The sequence below is a fragment of the Muscardinus avellanarius genome (genome assembly GCF_963383645.1).
Source record: "Muscardinus avellanarius genome assembly, chromosome: 5".
Lineage (NCBI taxonomy): Eukaryota > Metazoa > Chordata > Mammalia > Rodentia > Gliridae > Muscardinus > Muscardinus avellanarius.
The window spans coordinates 323,749-350,818 of record NC_137790.1 but is presented as its reverse complement, the minus strand read 5'-3'; the positions used below and the strand labels follow the sequence as shown (position 1 = coordinate 350,818).

The window sequence follows — 27,070 nt, the reverse complement described above, 5'->3', positions numbered from 1 at the left end:
GCCCCAAGCCTTTTTTTTTTTTTTTTTTTTTTTGAGACAAGCTCTCACTAAATTGGCCAGGCTGGCCTCAAACTTGAGATCCTCTTGTCCCTGCCTCCCGAGGACTGGGGTTACAGGTCTGTGCGCCACACCGGGCTTGGAGGTACTTGTTTGGAGAACTTTCCTGCCTTCCTCCTGCCTGCCACTTATCTTGTCCTGGTGCAGACTCAGGTTGGGAGTCCTGTCTTTGGACTTGGAGCACTGGCCTGCCCCCGTCCTCTGGAGACATGCAGGACCTGGTCAAGATAAAGAGTACCGTGAGCTCTGAGAACTTCCTCGTTATTATTCTTTGGTCAGTTACATGATTTTCTCTCTTTTCTGTAGTTCCGTTAATGAAGCATTGGGGCACCTAGATTCTCTATTTTTTCTCGTTTCTTTCGAGATTGTTGTAGAGCCAAAGAGTAACTTTGTCCTGGATGCCTCTCTGCTCTCAGACTTTGGCTCCTTGCCATTCTCATTCCCTGCGTGCCACTTTCTCTGGGGCTTTGTTTCCTCGTTTCATGAGCATCGTGCCCTGCTTGTCTCTGAAGACATTGACTGAGTTCTCTGGCATTTTTTTCTGTTTTCTGTACTTGCCCTATTCCTTGCAAGTATGCTCTCTGTTTTGTGTTAGGGTGTTTCCTTGACATGTCTGAGAACTTGGAGTGACCTGGGTCTGGAGCTGCTGCCAGTGAGCTGGGTGCCAGTGGGGGAGCTTTCCCCTGTGCTGGGTGGGCTGCAGGCCCAAGGTTGGTAGGGCAGTCCCTGAGGTGCCTACGGCCTGAGCTGGAGATCGGCCTGGGCTGTCTCCACCCTAGGTCAGGCATGCTTCCTTTCCAGACCCGATGCTGCTGCCTGCCCAGCTGCTTCCTTCCTTGCAGTGGCACCCTGCCTTCCTCACAGTGGCACCCTGCCTGTCTAATGCCACTCTGTGGCCCCTTCCTGGGCTGCAGTGTACATCTGGCCAGTGTACATCTGGCAGCTCTCAAGTGCTGGCTTGACATCCTGACATTAGCCTATCAAACATGGGAAATGGGCTTTTCCTTACTTAATGAATGTAACCCTCATCTTTTCTTTTCCTTTCTTCTTTCTTTCTTCTTTCTTTCTTTCTTTCTTTCTTTCTTTCTTTCTTTCTTTCTTTCTTTCTTTCTTTCTTTGTGGTGTGTGTATGTGTTTTACTAGGGACTGAACCCAGGGCATTCTACCTTCAAATTATACCCTCAGCCCCCCCCCCCCTTTTTTTGTGAAGCAGGGTCTTCCTAGGTTGTTGAGAGTCTCATTTCGTTGCTGAGGCTGTCTTCAAACCTACGATCCTCTTGTCTCAGCCTCCCAAGCCTTAGATTACATGCACGTGCCAACACACCGGCTATAATCCTCATGTTAACTATATTCTATAAAATGCTTTCACTGCTTCACCTGGAGCTCATCTCTGCAGTGCCAGAGGCTGTGACGCCACAGCTGGAGCTGGGTACTGTGGTTCAGTTTTGGCCCTGTGGTGCATAGGTGGCAGCCTGGGCATTGGAGCAATGCTGAGCCCAGCGTCAGGAGGACCCAAGGCTCCCACTGCTGCTCCTGTGTCTCCTGGAGGGTGTCCACAGCTGCTGGACGTGATGAAGGAGAAGGAAGTCCAGGCAAAGCACGTGAAGGTAAGCCCGTGGGAGCAGATGACCACCGCACACACCTCACTTCTGTGCATCTGGCTGTGGCACCGCACAAGCCCTGCGCTGGCGGACGTTGGCTCCCGTGTGCTTCTGAAAGGAGTTCTGGGCGAGGGCCTGGCTTTTCCTGTGGTGCCAAGTGCACATATGCTAATGAGCCATATGACAGAGAGGGAGGAGTCCTTCCAGGATTTAGCTATCAAATGTATGACCATCTCTGGGGAAGTGATGGGGATTTGCTTTTCTGTTTGGTTTGGAGGCTGACCTCAGGCCCATCCTCGTGCCTGGTTGCCCTCTGCCTGCGTGTGGGCCCCAGTCAGCTGTCACGTGCACCCTCGGGGTGCAGGAGTGGCAGCGAGGTGGTTAGGTGGACGTGCTCCGCAGAAGGCCCATGGGCTCTGCTTTGGGGCCTCTGTTCAGAGAGGAACAGTCTCACCTCCCACTGGAGAACATCTCAGAGGGCCTATCCTCATAGCACTGGAGAAGTGGGGGTGAGGTGCCTCTCTTGCTTTTGGAGTGGCCAGGGAGGGCCTGACGTCAGTCACACACACCACAGGTGTGGGGCAGAGCCTCCTGGGCACTGGTAGGCACCAGCCTGTGAGTCTGTTCTTGTCCTGCTCAGCCAGCTAGGCTCAGCAGCAGGAAGGGCATCTTGTCCATGCACATTTCCTTTCCCATGAAAGGCCTCCCTTTCCTCGCTGACCAGCATGGGCCTGCTCCTGCCCAGGCCTATCACCCTTAGCCTCTTGGTGGGCTGGGCTCCCCTGAGCCAACACAGAAGGGCACTCACAGCAGCCTGTGCCGCCCTGCAGGTGATGCCTCCCCACAGCTAGGACCCTTGACCCATCGGTGCCACCTGTCTGGGTTGGGGGAGGTCTCAGAACTAGCATGTCCACGTTCATTTGTACCCCGCGGGAGCGCTGGAATGGATCCGAGGGGGGGAGAAACCATTTGAATGAGTCATTTGTGACAGATCCATTTGGGTAAGCATGGTTAAATAAGTAGAGGAAACCACGCTACCGTGGTGTCTTATTTAGATAGTGAAAGTAGGCCCAAACAAAGCAATGTTGATGTTATTAAGATCTCTGAAACTCTGTTCAGACGGTCCTCACGCCCAGACTCAGTGGTGGAAGGAAACCCTGTGGCCCACAGACCTGTGCTTCACTGGAGATGGCGTGTCTGCCCCATGCTGGCACAGGCTCCGCCACCCACTGCCACTGTGCACACAAGCTTCAGTGGCCCAAGCTGGGTGTCTGCAGGACCTGGCTGTAGAGCTGTCCTGAAGCCCTGTTCAGGCTTAGAGGGAAAGTGTCTTCACAAGGGAGCCGGGGCTGGAGTGGGCTGTGGACCTCCTTGGAGTAGCTCACTTGGAAACCCCTTGTAGCCTGGTTTTCTTGTCTCTGAAGTTAGAAGAGGAAGGTTTGAAGCCCCCACAGTGAAGACAGCAGAGGGCTGTTGAAATGTGCCCTTGGGTGCGGTGTGGCAGCTCTCCCCTTCCCTGCAGCCATGCTCCTGGGGACGTGGTGGTGGGCCTGGACATGGAGGGCAGCAGGCTAGACTCCCTTCCCTTCCTGTTCTCCCACTGCAGGCTTTGCTGCAGATGGTGTGTGATGAGAGCCATCAGATACTGGCCTTGTCAGAAAGCCGAGACCTGCCCAGCGCTCTGAGCAAGGGTGAACCCTGGGCTCCCTCGGACTGCTTCCCCAGGGAGGCACAGGGCTTGCTGGAGGCGCTACCTGAGAAGGGAGAGAAGGTACGGAATTACTGGTTCAGTAAGTAAGAAGGGCCAGGGGTTGTGTTGGGGAGCCGGGGCAGGGTTGAAGTGCTGGAGTAGAATCTAGGTGCTTGGGCATGCTAGTCAAGTACTCTGACACTGGGCCACACCCCGGCTGGAGAGCATGCAGTCTCATTTCCACCTCACATACCTGTTTTCCAAAGGCCCTTACTGCTATCCAAGGGGAGCTGTGCGCAGAGACAGGGTTTACCTGGTGAGCCTAAGGGGTAGATGGAAATCCCAGCCTGAAGGGCCCACCTCCTGCTCAGAAGCTGGGCTCTGGAGGTGGGAGTGAGTTACAGTAGGGGATCTCCCAAGTGAGCCCACAGAGGTGGCCCTCCTGGTCATATGATTCTGGGACCTCTGGCATAGGTCAGCCAGCTGACCCTGCAGCCGCTCTTCCCCTCCCTCCCTCCCTCCCTCCTCAGCCCTGGCTCTCCCTGGCCTTGGCCACTCTGGGTGCCCAGGATGTCGTGGCCCATGGCTGCTTGCGGAGCCCCTTGGGCTGCGGGCTGGCCCGTGCTGCTTCCCTTGTGCTCCACCCGCTCTGATGCCTGTCCTTCTCTACCCCTCACATCTGCTTTTCTCCTGGATTTACATGCCCTGAGGAGGGGAGGCCTGGAACTGCTGGTCCACGGCCAGCGCCCATGGATTGCCTCTTGCCTTTTCCCGCTTGGCCACCCCTTGGGCCGGCTCTGGTGGATTGTGAGCCAGCAGCTGACTCTCTCAAGACTCAGCACTGCGTGGAAACACCCAAGAACCCACTCATACCATCTGTCCTCGAGTGGCAGCCTGCCCATTCCTGGTCATAGTCCCTGAGGCCACCAGGTGCCCAGCAGGGCAGCCACTGACGGCCCTGGCCTTCTCCAGGGCCCATAGGTGCAGCAGTAGGAAACCAGGATCGAAGCTTGCCAGCGGCCTCTTTGGTGCTACTTCACGACTGCCATGGTTGGTCTCTGCTCCTGAGGCAGCATTTGCCTCTGGCACCGAGCAATCTTGGAAGCTCCATGTTTCCTCTCCTGACAGTGGTTCTTGTTGCTCCCCACCTGCTCACTGCAGAATAAACCCAGCATAGACGCTGGGGGACTTAAACTACACCTGTTGGTTTCTGGTGGTTCTGGCATCGGGGAGCCTGAGTTCAGGGAGTGAGCCCAGTTGGGCTCTGGTGAGGGCCCAAGTCTTGATTTGCCAGTGGTGTCCCCTCACCGGGTCCTTGTGCTGCAGAGAGAGAGAAAGAGCTGTTTAGTGTTTATTTCTGGTAAAAATAAAGCCACAATCCTGTCAGATAAGGTACCTACCCCATGACCTCATTTACCCTTAATAAGGCCCTGTCTCCAAGTCTGGTCACCTTTGGGGCTAGGGCCAGCACATGATTGGGAGTGCACAGACATACAGTCTGCATGGCACTTGCGGTGCACACTGGCCAGAGCACAGAGGTTCTTTGTTTTATTTTTACTTTGGTGCTGAGGGTGGAATCCAGAGCCTCCAGCACAAGCTAGGCAAGTGCTCTGGTGCTGGACCGCACTCCTGGCCCGGCACCGAGGCTCTGGCTTGCCTTTGCAGGACCCTTCTGACATGTGTCCGGACTCGAAGGGTCAGTTTCTGCAAGCCGTGCAGGAGGCATTGGAGAGGGAGCAGGAGATGCTGACAGCCGTGCTGCAGCTCAAGCCCTGTGTCTCAGACCCAGGAGGTCACAGCTCCCTATTTGAAAGGCTGGAGAAGGTTCTCCAAGAGCAGGTGAGCGGCAGCCCCGCGCCTGCACCTTGGCTTACCCAGGAGCTGGCCCGCAACGGCTCGAAGCGGAGAGTGTCGCGCCTTCATTCCTGAGCACTCACCAGCTCTGCGGGCTCTCCCTTGAGCCCTGTTGTGCTCGAGCTGGCCTCCCAGGCTGCTGGGGCTCTGCACTTCAGGACACTAGAGATCCTGCCATGCCACTGTGCCCTGTGTTGAGGGTGAGGGCCGGCTCGGCTCCATGCCAGGCCCAGGGCTCAGGGGAAGGCTCCTGTGGGCCTGTGCCCCGCCCCACACTCGCATGGTCACAGTCTTATCGCAGCAGCACTGCAAGCCTGGGTGAGAAGGGCAGGCTGTGCAGGGTTTCTGCCTCCTGCCTGCTTTCCCACCAGTCCTGGGGCTCATGTTGTGTTTGTTCTTATCCCAGGGAGGACTGCCAGATAGAAACAGCCTGCTGTCCGAGGTCCAGGCCCTGCGCGCCCAGCTGCGCATGACCCACCTGCAGAACCAGGAGAAGCTACAGCAGCTCTGTGCAGCTCTGAGCAACGCGGAGGCCCATGGGAGCCAGCGGGAGCACCAGCTGCGCAGGCAGGGTGAGTGTCGCGGCCTACGTCTCCCCCATTGGCACTCCTGCAGCATGCTGGGTGAGGGCAGCGCATGGCTCTCGGGTACAGGGTGCTGGGGTCTTGTGGTGGCCCTGAGCATCATACACAGGCCACGGGTCCCTGTGACAGAATGAGGGTGTGGGAACTCCTGCTGGATTCAGGAGCCCGTCTAAGTTCCCACCTTTAATCTACATTACTTGGGAGATTTTTGTAGACATGTGCTTCGCCTGTGGGTGAAATGTGTTTTTGTGTGTTCCCCTGGCTTCTTTTCTGGCCTTGCGTGAGTTCTGCCCCTCACCACTGTGTGGCGTCTGTGCAGGGAAGTGCCTGTCTGCTGGCTGGCAGGCCCCGGCCTTACGCAGGCCACGCCACGTGCTGGGCTTTGCCTCTCGGCCTTCCGCAGGCCACACCACATGCTGGGCTTTGCCTCTCTGCGCTTCTGGGCCGCCTTGCTCCAGTGCCGCATCTGCTCACCAGCACCTGGTCTGTGGTGATCTTTCTCTTGTGGCCTTTTCTGGCTTTCAGGCTAGGGGCGTGCTGACCTCATGGATGGATGGGAGGTATCTCCTCCTGTATTTTCCAGAGCAGGTTGTGCAGAACTGGGATGATTTCTTTCTTAGGTTCTAGGTGAATTTTGCTGTGGAGCCATGCGGGCCAGGGGCTGTCTTAGTTGGAGGTGTGTGGTGTGCGAGTGGTGGGTTGGCTGGTGCTGTACTGGGCTCGCAGGCATGTTATCATCCTAGTCTCTGCGCTTCCAAAGTGGAGAGCGAGGCCTGGGGGAAATGGGCTCAGTGTGTGAGAAACGTGCACCCAAGAGGCCCGGCGTCCATGAGGCCACGCCTCCTCACCACTGCCGCTCACAGATGCCTTCTGGCTCAGCAGCTTCGTTTCCAACTTAATATCGCTTCTGGGTACACTTGAGGCTCATGGTGCTGGTGTCTTATGTTTCATTTTTCTCAGTTGAATTATTGGCATATAAAGTTGAGCAGGAAAAGTGTATCGCGAGCGACTTGCAGAAAACCCTGAGTGAAGAGCAAGAGAAAGCGAGTGAGGCCCGCAGACTCCTGCTGCTGGAGCAGAGTGCAGCGCAGGGCTCCCGGGCAGAGCTGCGCATGTGTGAGCAGGAGAGAGCCAGGCTGCTGGCGTCCCTTGGCGAGGCGCAGCAGGAAGCCCTGCAGCTGAGGTATGCCCAGCACCCGCTCTGCCCTGCGTCGGGGGATGGCTGCCATGCCAGGTCTGCGTAGCTGGCAGGCCGCGGGAGTGTTGGGTGTGGGCTTGGGATTGAGGGATGGAGCAGTCTGCATCCCTGCCTTGGCCATGCTGCTCCCTGACGCCCCACAGATCCCTGCTGGAGGAGAAGGAGAGTGAGCTGAAGGCTGCACTGGAGGAGCTGGAGTGCGAGCGAGGGAAGGCACGCGCCCTCCAGGCCCAGCAGGAGGAGGAGCAGCTTCAGCACCTGCAAAGAGAGGGCCAGAGCGCCAAGGCCTTGGAGGTGACTGGGCGCGGGCCACACTCTAGTCGACAGCAGTGTGCCCTGTTGAGAGTAGGGCTGTGTCTTTAGGTGCAAGGGTGCCTTGCAGTGGGAGAGCCCTCTGGGGGACGGCCACAGGACCTGCTCGGTGTTCTCCGCTGCCCCTGAGCCATTTGTGTCTGATAGGTGAACCAGCATCTTCACAGGCTCTCCTGAAGACAGGCAGCCTCACAGGTCTCTCCATAGCCCAGATAAATGGTGGGGATGGCTTCTGTGTACTCTGCAGGTCGTGGTTCAGAGTAGGCAGGATCTGCCTGTCTCTGAGCATCTTCGGGACTTTGTTCTTTTGAGGAAGGGACAAATGGGGCATCTCTGAGTCTAGGACGTGGATGTGCATTTCCAAAATAACGCTCCATCCATGCAGTCAGGGTTAGGGCAACACAAAACTGTCTGTACTTTGCCCCAGAGCATGACTTTCAAAAGGCATAATTACTGGTTTAGGATATATAAACAGAGCCAGTGTGGTGCACTTATAATCCCAGCATTTGGGAGGCTGAGACAGGAGGATCTCGGTTCAAGGACAGCCTCAGCTACTATTTAGTGAGGCCCTTTGCAACTCAGTGAGACCCTGTTTCAAAATAAAGAATAAAAAATAGGGCTGGGGTGGCCGGGCGTGGTGGCGCACGCTTGGAATCCCCGCGCTTGGGAGGCAGAGACAGGAGGATCGCGCAGGTTCGAAGCCAGCCGCGCGCTGGCTTAGGAGACCCTGTTTCCAAATAAAAATGTAAAATTAGGTCTGGGAGTGTAGCCCAGAGGTAGAAGGGCTTCCAGGAACCCAGTACCACCAATAAATAAATAATAGGGCTGGGGTGAGGCACGAAGGTAGAATGCCCTGGTTTCTATATACAGTACTACAAAAAAAAAAAAAAAAAGATATATAAACAGGCCAGGAGTGGTGGTGCACGCTTGTAATTCCAGCATTTGGGAGGCTGAGACAGGAGGATCCCAATTCTGGGACAGCCTCAGCTACTTAGGCCCCTTACAACTCAGAGAGACCACATTTCAAAATAAAAAATAAGGCTAGGGGCATAGCTCAGAGGTAGAATGCCCCTGGGTTCCATCCCCAGTACCTCAAAAAAAAAAAAAAAAAGATATATAAACAGAAGTCTGTGCAGGAAAGCTAGTTAGATACTTTTCCTCTTGATTATTATTATTTTTTTTTTTTTTTTTTTTTTTGGTGGTACTGGGGGTGGAACCCAGGAGCTTTCTACCTCTGGGCTATACTCCCAGACCTATTTTATACTTTATTTGGAAACAGGGTCTCACTAAGTTGCTGAGAGCTTCACTCAGTAGCTGAGGCTGGCTTCAAACCCGTGTGATCCTCCTGTCTCAGCCTCCCAAGTGCGGGGATTACAAGCGTGCGCCACCACGCCCGGCGTTCTCTTGATTATTTAATTTTTTACATCTTGTGTTTTCACCAATGTAGGAATTAAAAATATCTTTGGAGAAGCAACATGCTAAAAATAATCAACTATGTGTTGCATTAAAACACGAGCGAGTGGCAAAGGACAACCTACAGAAGGAGCTGCAGATTGAGGGCTCCCGCTGCGAAGCGCTGCTGGCCCAAGAGCGAGGCCAGGTCTCCGAGCTCCAGAAGAGCCTGGAGGCCGAGAAGAGCCACACCAGGGAGCTCTCAGAGGCCTTACGGCACGAGCGGCTACTCACAGAGCAGCTGAGCCGCAGCACGCAGGAGACGCAGGTGCACCAGGCCTTGCTGCGGAAGCTGAAGGAAGAGAAAGCCCGAGTGCTGGAACTGCAGGCGGTGCTGGAGAAGGTGCAGCAGCAGGCTGTGCATGCGCAGCAGCAGCTGGAGGTCCAGGTTCAGGAGCGCCATGCAGAGCTCAGGAGGGAGCAGGAGGTAAGTGCCACCCTGCAGACAGAGAAAGGAGATGAGGTGCTGTCTGCAGAGAGAGAGAGAGACCAGCTTGGTTACAGGAAGAATTAGAGCAGGTATACACAAGAGCAAAAGAGCAAGAAGGACGCCAGGAGAACGGAGACGAGACCGATCTGAATAGATACAGAGGAGTGGAAGAAGTGGCGGAGAGATGAGAAGCTGGAGAGCCCTGTCTGCAGGCAGACCACGAGTCTCTACAAGGCAGCGCTGGAGGGTTAGGGCAGTTCGCGCAGGTTACTCCCGGCCTTTCTCCTCTGTTCCCTTGGTCCACTGTGTCCTCAGCTAGTTCGCACTGTGTGGATTGCTCCAGCTTTGCCTCTGGTTCTGAAACTGGGAAGTGCAATCCATCAACAGTCTTTTTCAAGATAATATTGGCTGTTTGGGTTTCTTACAATACCATGTAGACTTGAAGATTGGCATTTTCATTTCTATACAAAAGGCCATTTGGATTTTGATAGGATTTTGTTGAATTTTGAGGTCATATTGTTTGGGTAGGATTGACATCTTAACAAGAATGAGTCTTCTGACCAGACATGCTGGTACATGCCTGTAATCTCAGAAACTCAGGAGACTGAGGCAGGAGGATGAAAAGTTTGAGGTCAGCCAGGGGCAACTTAGTGAGACCCTGTCTCAAAATAAAGGCTGAGGGTGTGGCTCTGTGTAGAGTGCTAACCCAGCATGTGCAAGGCCCAGGTTCTATCCTCATATCCAAAAAAGAAACAAATAATGTTCTCTTTCATGAGCATGGAGTGTCTCACCAGTTCTGTAAGTCTCCTTTAATTTCTTTTAGCAGTCTTTTGTGACTTTAGATTATACGCTTTACACTTCTTTCGCTGAACTTAGTCCTAAGTATTTTATATTTTGACTTGATTGTCAGTGGAACTGTTTTCCTAATTTTGTTTCCATATTGCTTGTTGCTAGCATATAGCCATACAGTTGATTATGATTTGTTGATCATGTGTCTCACAACATTGCTTTAGTTTTCTGTATCTCTAAAGGCATTTCCCACATGTAAGCCATGTTGTCGTCGTCGATAGGCTTTACTTCTTCCTCTACAATCTGATGTATGCGGTTCCCTCTTCTTGCCGATTGCCCAGATGGAACTCACAGCACTGTGTTGAACACAAGCAGCGTGCACTGGCGTGGTCACGTGGTTCCTGCTCTCGGGGGAAGTGCACAGCTTTTTACTGCTGAATAGATGTCAGAAGTTTTTTTTGTAGGTGCCCTGTGGAGGATGTAGTTCAGTTCTATTCCTTGATAGTTAACTTTTATTATTTTTAACTCATGAACAAGTGTTGGATTCTGTTTTTCACTTTCTATTGAGATCAGTGGCCTTCATCTTTTCCTCTGTTGAAAACTAATTACTGGAACGAAGGGTTCCAGTAATTAGTTTTCATTTCTGAGGTGAATTCTACTTACTTGTGGTGAATAATTCTTCTTTTTTTTTTTTTTTTTTTTTTTTTGCTTCTGGTGATGGAACCCAGGGGCATTTGACCTCCGAGCTACACCCCCTGCCCTATTTTTTTTTATTCTTTATTTTGAAACAGGGTCTCACTCACTAAGTTGCAAAGAGCCTCACTAAATAGCTGAGGCTGTCTGCGAACCGCGATCCTCTGGTCTTAGCCTCCCGAATGCTGGGATTACAAGCGTGAGGCACCATGCCCGGCTTGAATAATTCTTCTTATCAGGTGCTAGACCTAGGGGGTAGTTTTGATGGGGAGTTTTGCATCTGTATTCATAAGGGAATATATTCAGTCTATAGTTTCCTTGTGGTGTTTTTGTTTTATTGTAAGAATAACAGTGGACTTGTAGGAAGGGTTGGGAAGTACTTTCCCCACTTTCATTTTTGAATGGTCTTTGATTTCTAGATATATTTTATGTCAACTGAAAGCTTTTAAAAATTATCTTTACTGGCCAGGCATGGTGGTGCACACCTGCAATTGCAGTACTTGGTAGACTGAGACAGGAGACTCACAGCTTCAAAGCCAGCTTCAGCAACTTAGTGAGACTTTGTTTCCAAATAAAAAATAAAATAGGGCTGGGGGCAGCTGGGCGCAGGGACACACACCTGTAATCCCAGGACTTGGGAGGCTGAGACAGGAGGATTCCAGGTTTAAAGCCAGCCCTGGCAACTTAGAAGACTCACAGTAACCTGGCGAGATCTTGTTTCCAAATAAGAAATAAAATTGAGGTGGTGGTATAGCTTGGAGGTAGAATGTCTCTGGATTCAATCCCCAGTACCATGCCCCCCACCCTCACCACATACACACTAATAGGACTGGGGTATAGCTCAAAGGTGGAATGTCCCTGAGAGTTCAATTCCCCAATACCATACACACAATAAAACTATACTACTTATTTTTATATTTTATAATACTATAAAAAGTTTCTAAAAACACAGGTAAACATTTGGTATTCCTAAGGTGTTGGCCTACTGTGAATAGGAAAAGAATATCTGTATCTAAAAACAGAACTCGAGGTTTCTAAGCATTCCAAGGATAAATCCATTTCTAAAATGTTATTATATTAGTTGCATAAGTTGATATTAGGGATGTGGTTAGTAGTTTTTAAAAAGTTTATGAGGTAGAATACATATAGCATTGATATCCTTAAATTACACAATGCAGTGATTTAGAGTTTATTAGAAGATCTACTAGCCAAGCTCGGTGGTGAATACCTGTAATCCCAGTACATGGGAAGATGAGACAGAAGGATGGCAAGTTTGAGGTCAGCCTCAGCAACTTGGCAAGATCCTGTTTCAAGATAAAAAAAAATTACAAAAGGATCCAGCCATGTTGGCGCATGCTTGTAATTTCCAATACTTGGGACACTGAGACAGGAGGATTGCAGGTTCGTGGCCGCCTCAGCTACTTAGTGAGGCCCACTGCAGTTTAGTGAGACTGTTTCAAAATAAAGAATTAAAAAATAAAGCTGGGGGTGTAGCTCAGATGTAGAATGCTCCTGGGTTCAGTCCCCAGTAAAAAACCTCCTGGAAGAGCTGTAATGTTTTATCATCAGAAATCATAGAAGGGTGATGATTTGGAGTTGTAGACAGTGCGACATCATTTGGAGGTGTAGACAGAGGAGTGGTTACATGTATAATGGGAAAGTTGGTCTCGGCAGTAGGGAACGTTGAAGTTGTAGACAGTGGGCATCATTTGGAAAGTTAGACAAAGAGAAGGTTGGCGGTGTAGATAGTTGGAGGATGGCAGTGTAGACAGTGGGAGGTTGGCGGTGTAGACAGTGGGAGGTTGGCGGTGTAGGCAGTGGGAGGTTGGCGGTGTAGACTGGAAGGTATTATGGACGTTGGGCAATATTGGAGGTGTAGATGGGGGCATTGTAGACCCTGGGTGCCTTGGTTGTGCAGACTGGAGGCAGGAGTGCCGCGGGGCAGGTTGGGGGGGCCGGGCTGCTCTATGCAGCAGCCGTGTTGCCATAGGGCTTGCTGGCTGCGGCTGGCCGGGCTCTACCTGTTGCCAAGGCTCTTTCCTCACTGAAAGCTCCCATACTCAGAGTTTCCAAGTAAACTCTTTTATATAGTTTTGATATTTGTGAGAAACGAATGGGCCATTACTGCCTAAAAGCAAACATGAAGGCATCGTCCATGTGAGTTGTTCATGGTGCACCTGCTCTGTGCTTCGGCTGTGGGCCTTGGAGGTGGTTTCTTGCGGTCGTCAGTGGAGTCTGGGGAGAGGAGTCTCTCGTTGCAGCTGCTAGAGACCCTGTGGTGCTCACTTCAGGGCCAGAGTTCTCCCTTCTAAGCTATACAGACTTGAATTTCCTCGCATGGAAATTGGGTAAGGTCATTTGTGTGCCTTCAGGGTGGAGTTTGAGCTTGCCCTGGCCTCGTGGGCTGGGGTGGCTGCAGTGCTGGGCGGCTCCCAGGGCCTCCCTGGTAGGCTCCAGGCCCAGTGCTTGGGTCTCTTCCCAGCACGGCCCGCCGACCCGCGCGTCCGTGGCGCTCCTCTCGGCTCTTGCCTGTTCCATCGTGTTTCCTTGCTGCTGCTGAGAGTCCCGGAACCTTCCCGAGGCCACCTCGTCCTGCCCTGGGCTCTGCTCACCCTGCTCTGCTAAGGGACCCATCCTTGGCCACCTGTGCCTGCGTGATGCGGGGTGCTGAGTGGATGAGCTCACCTCCACTCCCCAGGGGGATGGTGTGGCTCAGTCAGTGAGGCCTAGAGGCCAAAGGCCTCTGTGAGCCCTGCCCAAAGCCAACGCTGTGCCCAGGTACAGGCTGCCTCCCCCAGCATGCACACTGGTGTGTGTCCACATGCGTGTGTTTGCATGTTATGTGGGTGTGCGCGGGTGCGAGTGGAGCTTCAACTGCAGGCTCCTCTCCATTGGCCTTGGGCTGGCCTGGGGTCCTGGGTAAGCCAGGTGGCCCTCAGGAGTCAAGATGAGATTGGGGTGTAGCGCAGAGGCCCTCCTGGCGGTGCGGAGGGGTTGGGCGGTGAGTTGGCAGGATTCTGGTGGAGGCTCTGCAGCAGAGGGCAGTGCCCGCCCAAGCCTCTGCTTCTGCTGTGGCTCGGCCCCTGCTGGACACTGGACACTGTCAACCTTTGGCCTGACAGTTGTTTTAGAAAACTCACCTTCAGGTCCTCTCTGTCTTGTGTTTGCTGTTGCCAACAGCGAGAATTAGAACTGCAGCGCCAGCGTGACAAGCACAAGATCGAGCAGCTCCAGCAGACGGTGAGAGCGCTGCAGGCTGAGGGCGAGGGGCTCCGGGACCCCCGCTCCCCCTTCCGGGAGCAGCGGCAGGAGCTGGAGAAGATCCGGCAGCAGCTGCTGTGTGCCGCTGGGCTGCTGACCAGCTTCGTCAACCGCACCGTGGACAGGTGTGCCCCTGGCCTGCCACTGCTTCCGGGTGCTGAGGGTGCTGAGGATGGGCAGCTGACCTCAGGGCCGTGTTCTGATAAACGCTGCTCACATCCTTGTCTGTGAGTGTGGATGGATTCGGGCTGAAAGCTACTGACCAGCTGTTTTCCACATTCTAGTATCAGAGCAAGGTGTGTGCGTCCAAGCTTCCCTAAGGTTGGCTCACACCCCAGGTGGGTCCATGCTCATGCTGCCCCCTCCCTGCGGGGCCACTAGGGCTGGTGCTGTGTCAGCGTTACCCAGGCCTCGGGAGCACTGCCCGCATGGTGCACTGGGCACCTCTTAGGGAGCTGTACCATGGTGCTCTGTGTGGGCAAGAGTTAGGGCTGCCTTTGCCTTTTCCTGTACACACAGATTCCACTTAGAGCAGTGTGATTTCTAGCAGTTTTATTTGGGACAGCATTTTGTATATATATATGGTTGTTTTTTTGTTTTGTTTTGTTTTGTTTTTTCCAGTACTGGAGATTGAACCCAGGGGCATTCTATCTCCAAGCTACACACTAGCGCTTTTTTTTTTTTTTTTTTTTTTTTTGGTGATACTGGGGATGGAACCCAGGGGCTTTCTACCTCCGGGCTACACTCCCAGACCTATTTTATATTTTATTTGAAAACAGGGTCTCACTAAGTTGCTGAGAGCCTCACTAAGTAGCTGAGGCTGGCTTCAAACCTGTGCGATCTTCCCATCTCAGCCTCCCAAGCGCTACCACACCCGGCCCTAGCCCTATTTTTTATCCTTTATTTTGAAACAGGGACTCAATAAGTTATGGAGTGCCTCATTAAGTAGCTTAGGCTGGCCACAAACCTGTGGTCCTGTCTCAGGCCCCCAAGTGCTGGGGTTACAAGTGTGCACCACCACACCCAGCTAGGATGGCATTTTTAACAATCGACACAATTCTAGCTGCTGTCAGTGGGGTGTGGGCACGTGGGTACCCTTGGCACCCGGAGCCCCAGAACAGGGCCACTCAGCATCTCTGAGGGCATGCTGCATACACACTTTGTCTCTGCAGGAGAGCTCTTGAATATCTTATGATGAGCCTTGGGGAGAAGCGTGAGCCTTTTAAATGCCATTTATTTTTACAGGACACTTGATGATTGGACATTATCCAATGAGAAGGCGGTGTCTTCCTTAGTGCAGACTTTACGGGGGCTAAAGACTGAACTGAGCACGTCCTCCTCCTCCCAGGTACGGGGGCTCCTTCGCGCTGCTGCGTCCTCTGCCTGGGGGCCGAGGCTGAGGCGGGGTCCAGCTCACGCTGCACCTCTGGAGGGCCATGATGGCAGCTCTCTGGTTTCTTTGTTGTTGGTTCGTGAGTTCCCCTCCCTTGCTGTCTGGGCGCTGCCATCTGGGTGGACAAGCAGTTGCCTGCCCCAGGGAGCCCCTGGGTGCTGGATGCTCCCTATCTGTTGCCTCGTCTTTAAGGCTCAACTGTACTGCCCTGGAAGGCTGCATGGCTGTCTGGACTGCACACGCACACCCACCCAGCCTGTGCGTGTGCTCTCCCTTTTGTGAGAGCACACGCCTAGAAGCAGCATGCCCCCTCGCAGCCCAGCCCACTGGCTGTCTCCTCTGAGAGCCACCGCTGAAGTGAGAATCTTGCTTCCTGGGAAGTCGTGAGCTTCCTGCAAGCTGCCTTTGAAGGAGCTCCTGGCTGCTGATGTAGTCTCCAACAGAACAGACGTTCCATGACGCTTATGGAGCCATGAGTGTCACAGGAAGCAGCACCTCCTGCTGCACCACCGCCACACGTCCTGGGCGGTGTGGTTGGCGCTCCAGTCCCTCCTGTCTGTGTTGCCACGGGCTTGAAGGCTCTGATTTGCGAAGTAATGGGCCTATTTTAAGGGACATACACATTTGACCCCTCAGGATAAACAGTGATGTTCCCTGTCACCTCATAAAATGCTGCTTCTGTATCACTGAAAAACCAAAAAGAACCAGGTGTGTTGGTGCACGCTTGTAATGCCAGCACTTGGGAGGCTGAGACAAGAGGATGGCAGTTCAAGGACAGCCTCAGCTACTTAGTGAGGTCCTTTGCCACTCAGTGAGACCCTGTTTCAACCTAAAGAATAAAAGATAAGGCTGGAGGTGGAACTCAGAGGTGGAATGCGCCTGGGTTCCATCCCCAGTACTGTAAAAAAAAAAGAAAGAAAAAACAAAATAGGGTTATGTTTTTTAATTGGTACATATTATACAATCCAATGTTGTCCAAAGTCTACTTTGTAGAGAATTAAAAAGAAATGAGATTTGAGGACTTATTTCATGTCCCATAGAAGGATAACTTCACCCAGATCCACAAGCTTCCTGTCAAACTCCTAAAATGCATATGTAATCCTTGAAAATAACCAGTAACAATAAAACACAGTACAATGCATGCATTTAACAAATTTGTTTTTTCTTTTCAAGAAAATAATGGCGGCAGAGCTCCAGGTCCAGCTGGTGGAGGTTCTGCTAAAAGACAATGACTCACTCTCCGAAGCCGTGAGCACGCTGACACGGGAACGGGCGGAGCTGCGCAAGGCCGTGTCCCGGCTGGAGCGGGCTCTGCGGCATCACGCACAGAAGGGCTGCGTCCTGGGCGTGAGTCTGCCCGGCCTCCGGCCGTGCCTGCTGCTTCCCGAGCCCCGTCTGGCCCAGTGTTCAGATGGCTTTCTTTTGTCTTATTTTGAGAGGGGTCTTGTGTTCTATTTATCCATTCATCAACTGGTAACATTTGGATTATTTGCCATTTGGGGCTCTAATGAATAATGCTGTGACAATTTATGTACACATTTTTATGTGGAATTAATTTTTTATTTCTCTTGGGTAAATACCTAAAAGTAGAATTGCTAAGTAAGACAGTAACTCTGTTTAACCTTTTGAGAAACTACCAGGCTATTTTTCATAGCAAACAAACCATCTCATCTCCAGCCAATTCTTTCCACATTGAGTTATAGATTTAACATAACTCTTTTTTTTTGTTGTTTTTTTGGTGGTACTGGGCTTCCTGGAAGCCCTTCTACCTCTGTGCTACACTCCCAGGCCTATTTTATACTTTTTTATTTTTGGAAACAGGGTCTCTTAAGCTAGCACGGCTGGCTTCGAACCTGGGCAATCCTCCTGTCTCCGCCTCCCAAGTGCGGGGATTACAAGCCTGCGCCACCACACCCAGCCAACATAACTCTAATTTTAAAACACCAGCAATGTCGGGCAAAGTAGACTTTGGACAAAAGGGTCTCTTTTTAGCATGATTTAAATGTTCTCGGCATAATCCCAGTACTTGAGAGGCTGAGACAGGACGAGCACAGGTTTGAGACCAGCCTCAGCAACTTAGTGAGACCTGTTTCAAAATTAACAACAGCAACAAAAAAATTGGACTGGGAGTGTAGCTTGGAGATAGAACATCCCTGAGTTCAATCCCCAGTTACCATATCTTTGTGCGCGCACACATACACAAAAGAAAATGTTCTGGAAGCTGGGCTCAATGGTACACACTTGTAATCCCAGTACATGGGAGGCTGAGACAGGAGGATTCGGGTTCATAGCCAGCCTCAGCTACTTAGTGAGGACCTTTGCAACTCGGTGAGACCCTGCTTCAAAAAAAAAGAATAAAAATAGAGTTGGGAGTATAATTCAGAGGTAGAATGTCCTGGGTTCCATACTGAATACCACAAAAAAGAAAGAAAAGAAAATGTTCTGGGATTGGATATTGGTGGTGATTATACTAAACATACTAAAGTAACATACTAAGATTTTATGGGATTTTAGTAAAATATATAGTAAAATATTCATTTTACTATATTTTTTATATTTTTATTCAAAAAGAACAGCTTTGTAATTGATGCTGGCTGCGGTTTGTTGCAGAAGCTGGGCAGACCTGTGTGGAAGCAAGACGGGACAGTTCTGCAGAGTTTGCCAGGACACACAGACCCAGGCCAGCCCACCCCGGCTGTGAGCGAGGGAGCAAGCACCTGCAGCCTCAGAGTGAGACTGGTCCCCATGGGCGGGGGCGGTGTCGGGGCACCTGTAGGTCCCACACGGGTCAGCTGCAGCAAAGGCAGTGGGAGGACGCTGCTTGCTGGGTACAGCGACTGACAAGGAAGCAGACGCCTGCCTCGTACAAGGAGCAGCTGCACTGGCCTCGTGCTCAAGTCCCTCCAGAGGGAGGGCGCTTGGACCCACTTTGATCTGAAGTGTGGGCCTTCTGCTCTCCTGTCAGAAGTGCTGAGGGCCGGGGTCGGGTCTTGCCGCCTGAAGAATCTGCTGGTCACATCCTGAGTGTGGCGCAAGCCGTGGGCCCTCTCCTGAGGGGAAAATGCTTATTTGGGTTTAGACGCTAAGCTCCGGTGTGGTTTCTTGGCCTCACATAAGTTTCTACTGCCCAGTTGCCCACGGGACCCAAGACCAGACCCCCAGCCCTCGCCCAGTTTGGATCTTCCTCGGGTGGAAATTAAAGGGTGTTTCACTGAGGCTTGGTTGATGCTGCTGTGAGGAGGTGTTGAGTCTAGATTTTGCCTGACAAACGCAGGTTGATCTAGCAGAAGCAGGGTTGTTTCTGGCCACAGATGTTGTGCAAGGCTGACTTCTGTGACTATTTGCTGGGGAAAAATATCTAGTTTGGAGCTGAGCGTGGTGGTGCACCTTGTAATCCCCAGTGCTACAAATAAAGAAAACTAATTTGTTGTTGTGGGTTTTTTGTTTTGTTTTGTTTTGTTTGTGGTACTGAGAGTGCAATCCAGGGGCTTTTCTACCTCTGGCCGACACTCCCAACCTTTTTTATACTTTATTTGGAAATAGGGTCTCACTAAGTTGCTGAGAGCCTCACTCAGTAGCTGAGGCTGGCTTCGAACCTGTACCATCCTCCTGTCTCAGCCTCCCAAGTGCTGGGATGACAAATATGTGCCCACCACGCCCGGCCGTAATTTGTTATTTGTAAAGAACAGTGGCACATGTGCACATGTACATGGGCAAAATGTCCCTATTTTCTGTGACAGTCTTACTGTTTTTTCTTTTAGATGGAGAAATTGTACCTGCGTTATTTGAGAGCAGAGAGCTTTAGAAAGGCTCTGATCTATCAGAAGAAGTATCTCTTGCTGTTGATCGGTGGCTTCCAGGATTCTGAACAAGAAACTCTGTCCATGATTGCTCACTTGGGGGTGTTTCCCTCCAAAGCAGACAGGAAGGCTGCCGCGTCGCGTCCCTTCACCAGGTTCCGCACTGCTGTCCGGGCAGTCATCGCAGTGCTGAGGTCAGTGGGCGGCAAGCTGTTGGTGTTCCAGGGGTTTGACTCCTAGAAGTGCCACACAGTCTTCTCTTCTGAAGCTTTAGAAGGAATGTAGAGGACATTTGTCCTCAAGACGGTGTGCCGTACAACTGTCATCTCTAAAAGACTGAAGGGACCTCTCACCTTAACAACTTCACACCAGGGTCTTTCTGCAGGCGGCACATTCGGTGATATTTAGGCTGTTTTACAGAGTTTGGTTTCCTGCGTTTCAGTTGGCTTGTGTCACAGAAGAGGCGGCTGGTGCATAGAGATATGTGATTCGCCAACGTGGCAGCCAGGCCAGTCTTGGGGCCTGACTGGCAGGATGCCTGGCTGACCTCCTCTATAGTGTCTGCCGCACCCCCTTCCTGGTGGCCAGGCCCCACCCAGCTATTCCCCAACCCCAGTCTTTTTTTTGAAACAGGGTCTCACTGAGTTGCAGAGGGCCTCACTAAGTAGCTGAGGCTGTCCGTGAACCGCGATCCACCACGCCCATCTAATTCTTTTCATTTTTAAAATGGCTAAATTTTTCTTTCCCTCCCTCCCTCCCTTCCTTCCTTCCTTTCTTTCTGGGTCTGGGTATGGAACCCAGGGGCATTTGGCCTCCGAGCTACACCCCCTCCCCTATTTTTTATTCTTTAATTTTGAAACCAGGTCTCACTGAGTTGCAGAGGGCCTCACTAAGTAGCTGAGGCTGTCCGCGAACCGCGATCCTCCGGTCTCAGCCTCCCGAATGCTGGGATTACAAGCATGTGCCACCACGCCCAGCTTAAAATTGCTAAATTTCTAAAACATTTGTTCCACTAAGAAAGATGTAGCTGTGCCTACTCCTGATGTCACAGAGGTGCTCCCCTCCCAGGGCCATTTGGTGTGCTGCAGAGAATGGGCTGGGTGCCATCCAGGAGCAGGGCTCAGAGAAGCCCCGAGAGCTGTGTCCCCTGCTTCTGAATCTCCTGACCATGGGCGTCCATTGCCCACCAACCCTTCTCTTCATCCTGGTTCCTGGGAGAGTGCCTATCTCCAGGAAGGGCTTCAAAGAGTGCTGGGTGGGGGAAAAGAACAGGTCAGATGCTGCCTCGGGCCTGTCTATGACGGGGGCCTTCCCATTGGCTAGAGCAACTCTGTAGATGGGGGAGGGCTGCCTCCCAGAGGCCTTGAAGGGTCTTTCCTGGGAAGCGAGGAAAGGGGCTGCAGACAAACACAGGCCTTGAGAGCTGTCCTAGGACAGACTCCTGTGAGGGGCTTAGTGGCAGGACAAGGCCAGTAGAGCCTGATGTGCCGTGGCTAGCCACTGGTATTGCAGACGATGTTCCCTGGACTCTGACACTGACCTGAGCTATGGCGAGGTCTGGGTAGAGCTGGGTAGTGGTCCTCGGTGGGGTCAAGGTGATACTGTGGGGACGGCAGGGGCCTGGGGACGTCTCTGTGCCCTGTATGGGCCCAGCCAGCCATTCGCGTGCCCGGCTCAGGGCCCTATTTACTGCTGCCCTGGATGGTTGTGGGGCCTGTGTCCAGTCTGGTGGGGGGGTCACATCAGGCCCCATTGCACCTCTCATTCTCTTTACTTTCATTTTAAATGTGTTTTGTTTCATTTATTTGCAGGTTACGTTTTTTGGTTAAGAAATGGCAAGAAGTGGATCGCAAAGGATCCCTGCTACAAGGCAGAGCCCAGCGCTCAGGTGAGACTCAGCAGCCGCCTGTGGTTCAGAGTGTACAGAACACAGGAAGAGCCAGCCAGTCCCATCAGGGCGGCTGTCGGAGGGAGCAGGAGAGTACGTGCTGCCCAGCCCAGGTCTGCGTGGCTGGCGAGTGGGCGTGGGTCGGAGGAGCGTGGAAATGCAGACTCTTTAGTAGCTAGTGTTGAGCCCCGCAGTCTTTCTCTCCAAAGTCCACGCAGGCCCTGCGTCCTCGTGCCCGCCGTCCCTCTCAGGCACTGTTGCTCATCTTCGGTCAGTCAGTCCTAGTCTCGGCGTTCCTGTGGCTGCCAGCCACATGCAGAATGCATAGCTGGCCTCTCTGATCACAGAAGCCACCGAAAGCAGGATGTTCTGCTGGGTAGCAGGTGTGAACATCCCTCCTATTTGGCACTCAGCCCCCGGGACGCCCAGGCTGCTGCCCACTGGACCATCCTGGCAGTGCTGTAAGCTCGTCAGGAGCGACTGTCCCCCTCTAGGCACACCTGGCCCTCAGGGTCCCTGCCCTTTTTCCTCCTGAGCCCACTCCCCAGACCAGCCCACAGTTCTCTGAGGCACAGAGTCTCCTAGCTACAGGCTGCCCTGCCAGTACTAGAGGTTGAGGTCAGCGTCAGCTGGGGAGTAAAAGATGGGTAACTAAAACTCAGGTCTCTAATATATATCTGTAATCTCAGTACTTGGGAGGCTGAGACAGAGTAGAGTGATCACAGGTTCCAAACCAGAGTGTAGTAATTTAGTGAGCCCCTGCTTCAAAATTTAACAAAAATAAAGTAGGGTTGGAGATGTAGCTCAGAAGTAGAATTCCTCTGGGTTCAATCCCCTGTACCAAAAAAAAAAAAAAAGGCTGGAGTGTGGCTCAGATAGAATGCCCTAGGTTCCATCTCCAGTACGCAAGAAGAAAAAGAAAAAGAAAAAATAAACATATACAGACTATCATGGCGCGTGGTGGTGCTGTCCTGTAACTCTAGTAGTTGGAGGGCTGAGACAGGAGGATGGGAATTTTGTGGCCAGCCTCAGCAGCTTAGGCCCTCTGTAACTTACTGAAAACATTTAAAAAATAAAAGGAATAGAACATGGCTGGGGGTGTAGCTTGGAGCTAGAATGCCCCTAGGTTCCATCCCCAGTACCTCCCCACACAAATATATAATATATATATATATATATATATATATATATATATATATAGAGAGAGAGAGAGAGAGAGAGAGAGAGAGAGAGAGAGAGAGAGAGGGAGAGAGAGAGAGCTTGGTTATTTTAAAACTGTTTTGAAATTGCCAAGCGCTTTCACTTTTTTTTTTTTTTTTGGTGGTACTGGGGGTGGAACCCAGAGGCTTTCTACCTCCTGGCTATACTCCCAGACCTATTTTATATATTTTTTAAATTTGGAAACAGGGTCTCACTAAGTTGCTGAGAGCCTCACTAAGTAGCTGAGGCTGGCTTTGAATCTGCATGATCCTCCTGTCTCAGCCTCCCAAGCCCAGGGATTACAAGCGTGCGCCACCGCGCCCGGCTAAGCGTTCACGTTCTTGATAGATGGGCTCCCTACTCACACACACTCGTTTCTTTCCCTAATCCCTTGGTGTTCACTAATTGATGGGGAGGACCCCGAGCGCCACGGCGGCAGCCGTTTCCACCAGAAGCCAGAGCATCCCCAGGAACCCAGGACGTGTCTTCAGGCCGCTCCAGTGACGCTGCCCATGGCCCTGGCGCTGCAGCAGCAGCCCCTGTGAGCAGGAGGGAGAGGTCAGTTGTGGTGCCTCAACATCCTCACTGCTGGCAACCTCTCCCAGCAGCCTGTGGCTCCTCAGACAAGTGTATTTGGAAAATTCTGGCTTTAGACCAGTCCAGAGCGAGGCGGGGAAGCCTGACGTCTGTTGTCGGGAGGGCAAGGCTCGTCTGTCTGGTAGCTGAGGGTTCTTTCATGGGGGTGCACGTGGTGAGAAGGTGCAGGGGAAACGGCACAAAACATGCTCCCTGCGGGAAAGGACCGCCAGATGGGGTGGACGCTGGGCTGCGGGGGGCGGGGCATAGTCCACTTTGGATAACCGATGTGTACTTGGAGGTTTGGGGAATGAAATAATACATGATAGCTTCTCTTCAGCTTAACTGAGGCTCGGTTATAGAAGTTAGAGAGCTTTCCTTCTCTCTTCATGGTAATAACAACAGCAACAAGGACATGAAGGACGCAGCCCTGAAGGTGATCTGCTGGCCATGTGTCTGCTCAGCAGGAGCTAGCACCTGCTCTGTCCACACACAGCGTGGCCCCATCTGTTGAGTTGAGCATTTTTTCTTTTTTCCCCCTTAATGTGATGATTTGTTTGAAGATCCACTCCATCCCTGAATTCAAGATTAGAAAGATCCTTGACGTTTTCTCAGGATCCGGAAGAGTCCTTGACAGAATATATTCAGCATTTAGAAATGATCCAGCAAAGACTGGGAGGGCTACCACCAGGTAATAAAAGCTCTTCTTGCACTAGCTGTTAAAATATTGTGCCAGGTGTAGTGGTGCATGCTTGTAACCCCAGCATTTGGGAGGCAGAGACAGGAAGATTGCGGTTCTCGGACAGCCTCAGTGGATAGTCTCAGCTACTTAGCGAGTCCCTTCACAATTCAGTGAGACCCTGTTTCAAAAAAAATAAAAAGACAGCCAGGCGTGGTGGCGCATGTTTGTAATCCCAGTACTTGGGAAGCTGAGACAGGAGGATCGCAAAGGTTCAAAACCAGCCTCACGCCGGGCGTGGTGGCGCACGCTTGTAATCCCCGCGCTTGGGAGGCGGAGACAGGAGGATCGCGCAGGTTCGAAGCCAGCCGCGCTGGCATAAGAGACCCTGTTTCAGAAATATAAAATAGGTCTGGGAGTGTAGCCCAGAGGTAGAAGGGCTTCCAGGAACCCCAGTACCACCAAAAAAAAAAAAATATATATATGGGAGTGTAGCCTGGAGGTAGAAGCCCCTGGGTTCCATCCCCAGTACCACACAATAAACAAACAAACAAACGATAGGGGTAGGATGTAGCTCAAATGTACAATGCCCCAGTTTTGCAAAAAGAATATATATATATATGGTAATGTACCCTAAAAAGGTAAAATAATGTAGAAAAGGTTTCCAGTACTCAGTCACTGTTGGTTTTCTGTCTTAATTCTCACCTGTCATTGAAGTATCAGAGTGGAGAGGCCTGAGGGTGTGGTACAGGCACCAGCTGGCCCTCATCCTTCCTCTCCCATTGAGAGAGAGCGTGAAGGTTATGCTGGGATATAATTTGTCCAGTATATCTTAAGCATTATAATTAAGCCAACTTGTGTTTTGTTTACAACTTGTATTTTTATCAAAATTCAGATGAATTCAGTGGCAGCATTTGGAAACAATGAATTTTTTTTTTTTTTTTTTTTTTTTGTACTGGGGATTGCACCCAGGGGCATTCCACCTCTGAGATACACCGCAGCCCCTTTTTAGTTTTGTTTTGAGACAGGTCTTGCTAGGTTGCTGTGTTTCTAGGCTGTCCTCAAAGCTGCGATCCTCCTGTCACTCAAATACTGGAACTACAGGTGTGTGCCACCATACTTAGCATGAAGTTACTTTTTTTTTTCCATTTTTGATTTTTTTCAGAAATTACTCTTAAAAGATGTGTGAAATCTTGTAAAAATTGCTAACTCATTTTTATTTATATTTAGATTCTACTTCAAAGAAAGCCTGCCGCCAGAAGATTAAGCAGTGAATAAAGTCCTGTGGCTCTAACCTGTGACAGTTCAATTTGAGAAAAGCTGTTTTTTCCTAAGGAAAGCTGGTGTGGCGCGGGGCACTCCTCACGTGTCCTGACACCAGCCCCCAGTGCCACCAAGCGTCCTCGCTCGACCCATCACCACAATGCCAAAGGAGAGTTCTCTACGTGATTCCAGAACGCTCCCTTTCTTGCCGCCCATGCATAGCGCTGGGTGCCTGTTGAGTGCCTGTTGGCAGAGACACTGGGCCTCTCCTCCTCAGAGGGAAGTGGAGAGGAGAATGGCTTCCAGTTGTTTATTTTCTTAAAGTGTACAGATGGAAACTTTGTTTCAAAATTAAGTTTTGAACACACAGGAAGGAATAAAATGTAAGAATTATTCTATGATGAACAGCCTTGGGTTGGTTTTTAGTTCATCCAGTTTGCTCTTCTCATGTAGACATCACACCTGTTCTTCCAGGCAGCCCAGTCTTCAGGGCTTTGTCACACTGGACCTCACACTCTGTCCTCCAGCGAGTGGCCACTCACTCACCTGTTGCTCGACCATGCTCAGCTGTGTAGCTGTGCCCAGCCTGACACCCCACCCGGAGCCACTCCATGACACACACACACACACACACATTCACATGTGCATGTGCTTTAGTAACATGGTTGTGGGTGTATGGTTATCATTCAAAAGTTCTCATAACGAGGGCCGGGCGTGGTGGCGCACGCTTGTAATCCCTGTGCTTGGGAGGCGGAGACAGGAGGATCATGCAGGTTCGAAGCCAGCCTCACTGGCTTAAGAGACCCTGTTTCCAAATAAAAATATAAAACATAGGTGTCTGGGAGTGTAGCCCGGAGGTAGAAGGGTTTCCAGGAACCCCAGTACCACAAAACAAAACAAAAAAATTCTCATAATGAAAATTGGAAAAAAAAATCTATCATGCCAGGCGTGGTGGCATACCCTTGTAATCCCAGTACTTGGAAGGCTGAGACAGGAGGATGGCAGGTTTGCGAAAGCCTCAGCTACTTAGGTCCTCTGCAACTTAGTGAGACCCTGTTTCAAATTAAGAATAAAAAAAAAATCAGGCTAGGGGTATAGCTCAGAGATAGCTCCTGGGGCCGGGCATAGTAGCACACACTTGTAATCCCAGTACTTGGGAGGCTGCCACAGGATCACAGCTTTGTGACCAACCTCAGCTACTTAGTGAGACCCTATTTCAAAAATAAAGAATAAGTATCTGAGGCTGGGAGTATAGCCTGGAGGTAGAAAGCCTCTGGGTTCCACCCCCAGTACCACCAAAAATAAAGAATAAGGCCAGGCGTGGTGGCACACACTTGTAATCCCAGCGATTGGGAGGCTGAAACAAGAGGATTGCACAGGTTCAAAGCCAGCCTCAGCTACTTAGTGTGAGGCTTTCAGCAACTTAGTGAGACCCTGTTTCCAAATAAATTTTTTTTTTTTAAAGGGCTAGGTGTATAGCCTGGAGGTAGAATGCCCTGGTTTCCATCCCCAGACCCCCCACCCCCTAAAAAAAGATGCTTCTGTCCTGTTTCTGCCCCAAGTCACCAGATGCTTGCTGGCACTAAGCACCATCTCCTTCCACCACCTAGTCTTTGCTTTCTGGCCGGTCAACCAGCTCTGTGGTAGGTGACCTCTACTTTCCCTCCTGAAATACAAGACTATATAACAGTCTTGCCTTCAAATGGCTTCTTTTTCTTCCATCACAATTGAACCTGAAGGTGCTAAGAGGTGCCCAGAGATTACAAGAGGTGCATCAGATTACAGGTTCTCCTCACCAGCTCCCCCAGGGGCCACTTCAGGCTCTAGCCTTGGGTTCCCAGCAGAGAATGGTTCTGTGTGATCCAGTTATAATTTCATAAATCTGAGCAGGCTTTTTTTTTTTTTTTTTTTTTTTTGTACTGGGAATTAAAGCCAGGGAGCGCTACAACCCCAGAAACAGGGTCTCACTAGGTTGATGAGACTACTTGCTGAGGCTGTTCTCAAACCTATGATCCTCCTGTCTCGGCCTCGCCCGGCTCCAGAGCAGGCGTTTACGATTGTCAAACAGGCTGTTTCCTTTTCCTCCCAGCCTGCTGTTTGGGCTGCTTCTGTCCAAGCCTGCTGGGTTGGCATGGCAACGAATATAAGATGCAGGCCAACACTAAGTTACAAACCTTAAAACTTAGGAGGCCACGACCTGGGAAGAGCTGGGGAAAGAAATTCTCTCAAGTAGATGCTGACAAAACTCAGCAGCCCTCATACAGAAGACCAGATAGGACAGGCCCTATTTAAGGGCCAGGGGGCCAGCAGCACTCTGCCCCACTGCCTTCTCAGAGGCTTCATGCTTTTC

The 27,070-nt window shown here is 51.4% G+C and overlaps 1 protein-coding gene across 1 annotated transcript; it reads left to right on the top strand.

The window, feature by feature from the left end:
- Window positions 1–266: 266 nt before the first annotated feature.
- Window positions 267–21,467, top strand: LOC308263143 (pericentrin-like; the record flags this gene model as incomplete). The annotated part of the gene is made up of 16 exons (XM_080696006.1): window positions 267–296; window positions 1,617–1,664; window positions 3,265–3,429; window positions 5,014–5,187; window positions 5,609–5,774; window positions 6,747–6,969; window positions 7,128–7,278; window positions 8,744–9,175; window positions 13,841–14,046; window positions 15,167–15,269; window positions 16,488–16,661; window positions 17,925–18,044; window positions 19,076–19,308; window positions 20,926–21,095; window positions 21,212–21,272; window positions 21,416–21,467. 16 exons carry the CDS (start codon window positions 267–269, stop codon window positions 21,465–21,467), a joined length of 2,508 nt encoding a protein of 835 aa, XP_080552132.1.
- Window positions 21,468–27,070: the final 5,603 nt, after the last annotated feature.